Here is a 4440-nt window from a genome sequence, read left to right on the forward strand (position 1 = left end):
GTAAGGCGTTTTTAGCCGAAAAAATACGACGATGTATAGTAAGGCGTTTTTAGCTGAAAAAAACGACCATGTATAGTAAGGCCTTTTGGACGAAAAAACGACCATGTATATATAGTCAGGCGTTTTTAGCTGAAAAAAACGACCATGTATAGTCAGGCGTTTTTAGCCGAAAAAAACGACCATGTATACTCAGGCGTTTTTAGCCCCAAAAAACGATCATGTATAGTAAGGTGTTTTTGCCGAAAAAATAATCATGTGTAGTAAGGTGTTTTTCGATTACATTTTTAGCCGAAAATAACCACCATGTATAGTAAGGCGTTTTTAGCCGAAAAAAATGACCATGTATAGTAACACGTTTTTAGCCGAAAAAACGGCCATATATACTCAGGCGTTTTTATCCAAAATAATGACCATGTATAGTCGGGCGTTTTTAGCCCAAAAAAACGACCATGTACAGTAAGGCGTTTTTGCCAAAAAAATAATCATGTATCGTAAGGCGTTTTTACCCGAAAAAAACGACCATGTATATTAAGGCATTTTTGGACGAAATTTTTAGCCGAAAAAAATGACAATTTTTTCGGCTAAAAACGCCTGACTATACATGGTTGTTTTTTTTGTTAAAAACGCCTTACTGTACATGGTCGCTTTTTTTTTGTTGCTAAAAATGCCTTACTATATATATACAAATGGTCGTTTTTTTTTGGCTAAAAACGCTTTACTATACATGGTCGTTTTTTTCGGCTAAAAACGGCTTACTATACATGGTGGTTTTTTTCTGCTAAAAACGCCTTTACTATATACATGGTCGTTTTTTTTGTGCTAAAAATGCCTTACTATACATGGTCGTTTGTTTCGGCTAAAAACACCTTCCTATATACATGGTCTTTTTTCTGGGGGAGGGAAAAACGCCTTACTGTATGTGGTCGTTTTTGCCGGCTATTTTTTCCGGCTAAACGCCTTACTCTACATGGTCATTTTTTTCCGGCTGAAAACGCTTTACTAAACATGGTCGTTTTTTTCCGGCTAAAAATGCCTTATGATACATGGTCGAGGGAGAATAAAAAAAGAAAGAGGAGAAAAGAGAAAGAGAAGAGGGAGAATAAAAAGAAAGAAAAACAGAATAAAGAGGAAAAAAGAGTGAATAAAAAGTAAGAGAGAAAATACAGAAAAAAGAGCGAATAAAGAGAAAAAGAGAGACAAGCATAAGAGAATAAAATGAGGGAAAAAACGAGAGAAAATATTAAAAAAGAGTGAATAGATAAACGAGAGAAAATAGAGAGCAATTAAATAAAGAAAAAAGAAGAGAATAGAAAGAAAAAAGGGAAAAGTTCGTAAATCTGTTCTTTTGTTGTTCGCAAGTCGGTCCGTTCGTTGTTCGTAAGTCGGTTGTTCGTTGCAGTTAACCACCAGGCAGCCCGACATATAAACAAACAAAAAAAACATTGCTTTATACACAAGACTGAACATGAAGACTTGATTGAGGAACATCATTTAATGTAACAAGGCTTAATTTTTTATTCACAGAGCTACAAAATATCGCTGGTCACTCGAGACCAGCCAATGCTGGTTTCTTCATTTTCCAATGAATACACTGACATTGTTATCTTCAAGCTTCCGTCTTCTTCTTCAACCTTCCCCTTCATCCTCAGCAGCAGCGTCCTGGTCCTGCTGGTACTCTGACACCAAATCATTCATGTTGCTCTCAGCTTCAGTGCTATATTAAGATATTTTGTGATGTTTTCTTTAATCAATGTATATCTTCTCAGTGAAAAACTGCTTTGAGATGATTGCATGACTTGGTGACTTGCTTGCCTAAGCAAATCCATATATGGACTCTGGAGCCTGCTTTGCCGACTTCAGAGATAAACTATTTAGCCTGCCTTGACGACTTCATAGTCTGCTTTGTTTGAATTGTCAAAACTTGATTGAGACCAATGCCACTTGATTACACAACAAACAGTGTGGCGTAGGGAGGGATGAGAATGGCCACTCACCTCTCCCGATGCTCCTCAGCAGAGTCCGCTATGGGTTTTCCGTACAAACGCCTAGCTCGTATTGAAGCTCACTCTGCTGAGGGTGTTGGCTCTCCACCCTACTGGCACACGGTAAGAGTTCTTTAGCTTCATACAACTTGTTTGAACTGTGTTATCATTTCTTGTGTGGGACCAATAAAGTGCCTATTGTTGGTAGCCAGAAGTGTCTTGTCGTTATTTCTGAGTGCCTATCTCCGACGATCCTTTATAAAACTTGATATTCATTCAAATTGAGTATCAGAAGCGTTTCAAAACATTCAGTGAACTCCATCTCATCCATACCCTCACCCGTTATGGCGCAGCATGGCTGTGAACTGCTCAGAGATAGGCTTGAACAGCTCCTGGACGGCTGTGGTGTTGCATATGAAGGTGACGGTCATCTTGTAAAAATACAGATAATGAACTGCAGCCAAAAGTGGGGTCTTTATTGATAGGACACATATTCTTATCATATCATTGAAATAATATAATATGAAATGTTATCCCATTTCCCCAAAAGGTTGTCTTAGACGAGTGCAGCAACGAGCCCTGCCACAGTTCCTCCTGCACCGGCCACAGCTGCAGAGGCAGTGGTCGTCAAACCAGCCATTCCTACAGTACATGAAGGGGGGGAAAATGATCTCCCTTTTTCTCATTTTCTGTGATTAGAACATGTAGAAATTAACAGACACAAGATTGTTATAATTATTATTGTACTTAGCATTGCATATTTGAATTGGAAATAAAGCGGTAACTTTAGAATTTTTCCTGACATGATAATCAGAATCCACCCAACGTTTATCCTGCGGTGCAGATTGTGATCAAGAGTGATTTTTAGTCCCCAATCTGCCAACGTTTTTAAACCACACTGACGTGAGTCACTCAGTTATAGAAAAAACCCACACGACTCATGACTTGAGGGGTGTTGCCTGTGAACACCCTTTAAATCGTGATTCGTGTGTTTGTTTTGAGATTCAGAAAACGTTATTATCGCCCTGGTTTTCTTTCATTACAAAACATTTATATATTTTTTTCAAACATGTTTTTGGTGCTTGTGCATTACGAACAGGCTTGAGTCAAACAGAGCAAAATAGATGGTATTTACTATTTCGAATAAAATGCCAAAGAAAAATGTGAGCTGGATGAACCAAATTACACGAGGCTGTTCCCTCTTTTATTGAAAACAAAACAAGTGAGCCTATCAGAGTCAAATTTTCAATTGTCGTCAAGCTCTGAACCAACTTGGTTACGTTTTACAAATACACAGTTACGAATTAAGCTGTACTTGAATGGGGTAATACGACTTACCTAAAGACTGCAAGACAGCCACCGCGCTACCTGCCGCCACCCCTCCTCCATTGGCGATAGCTGCGGCTGACATCATGCTCGCCGCATACGAGCCTGCTGCTATCCCAACTGAAGTGAAGCCGACGGCCCCCAAGACCACCGGAGCCAGAGCCACCGAACCAGCTGGACCGAAAATGAAGTCAACCACATCAGTGAAAACAGCCAACAACAAGCAAAGTGCTCGTGTGGGTCAACAATTTTAAAAAAAAGGCAGTTTCTTCAAAAGCATAAATGTGTATTGATTTTGTAAAACATCTTACTTGCGCCACCGGCAACAGCTAAAACGGTCACTGCAAATGAAAAACACACGTCAAAGCGGAAAGTTCCATTTTCTACCAGTTTCCGTGATGATGGAATGCTAAGAGAGAAATACTTACACAATCCCATGTTGTCCTGTCCTTGTAAGTAAGGATATGAATGCGTACTTTTGACCCTGGGTCGGTTTTATTTCCTCCTGTGACAATGGATGGAGAAACGAAAGAGGGCGTGCTTTCACACCCTTTCAAGGGACAGAGAAAAGTTTCGGTTCTCCAGAATTGATCCTCAAAAGAACAAAATGGGCGTCGACTGCCGACGGGTACTTGCATACGTCATTTGCCAAAGACGGTATTATAGTGCTTTGTTGCAAACGTTAAGATATCCTTTATTTGTCCCACACTGTGGAAATTTACAGCCTCCAGCAGCAAAAATGTAGGTAGAAAAAAAAAAAAAACAACGAACACCTGCTAGGCGCCCTTTTCTGTATCAGTACAGCCGATGAAAGAATTCTGCTCTGAAAAACAAACAGTTGTGTTTAAACTCTTCGAAAATAATTGTGTGATTGTAATGAATGTTTTAGTTGTTTCGAGAACCATCATGAACGGGTATCATGTAATTTTTTGTTTTAAAGATTCAATTTAGTAGAAATGAAAATATGTAAACCAAACATTTTACTGCCCATACAGAGCAGAATCTTTGTATTGCTCCTCATGAGGGTCACGGACGGGCGTGCTGTTGCTGTTGAGCAACCTCCAACTGGGTCCCAAAACGGTTCCTAAAGCCGCAACGACGTGTGTACCTACAGACCCAGTTGTCAGCTGTT

The 4440-nt window shown here is 39.6% G+C and overlaps 1 protein-coding gene across 1 annotated transcript; it reads right to left on the reverse strand.

The window, feature by feature from the left end:
• Positions 1 to 2437: 2437 nt before the first annotated feature.
• LOC127614977 (interferon alpha-inducible protein 27-like protein 2A) lies at positions 2438 to 3908 on the reverse strand. Its single transcript, XM_052086466.1, has 4 exons — positions 3737 to 3908; positions 3620 to 3649; positions 3321 to 3482; positions 2438 to 2624 (listed from the first exon to the last, which is right to left on the reverse strand). Exons 1-4 carry the CDS (start codon positions 3744 to 3746, stop codon positions 2539 to 2541), a joined length of 288 nt encoding a protein of 95 aa, XP_051942426.1. The 5' UTR covers positions 3747 to 3908; the 3' UTR covers positions 2438 to 2538.
• Positions 3909 to 4440: the final 532 nt, after the last annotated feature.

Source organism: Hippocampus zosterae, chromosome 14 (genome assembly GCF_025434085.1).
Source record: "Hippocampus zosterae strain Florida chromosome 14, ASM2543408v3, whole genome shotgun sequence".
Lineage (NCBI taxonomy): Eukaryota > Metazoa > Chordata > Actinopteri > Syngnathiformes > Syngnathidae > Hippocampus > Hippocampus zosterae.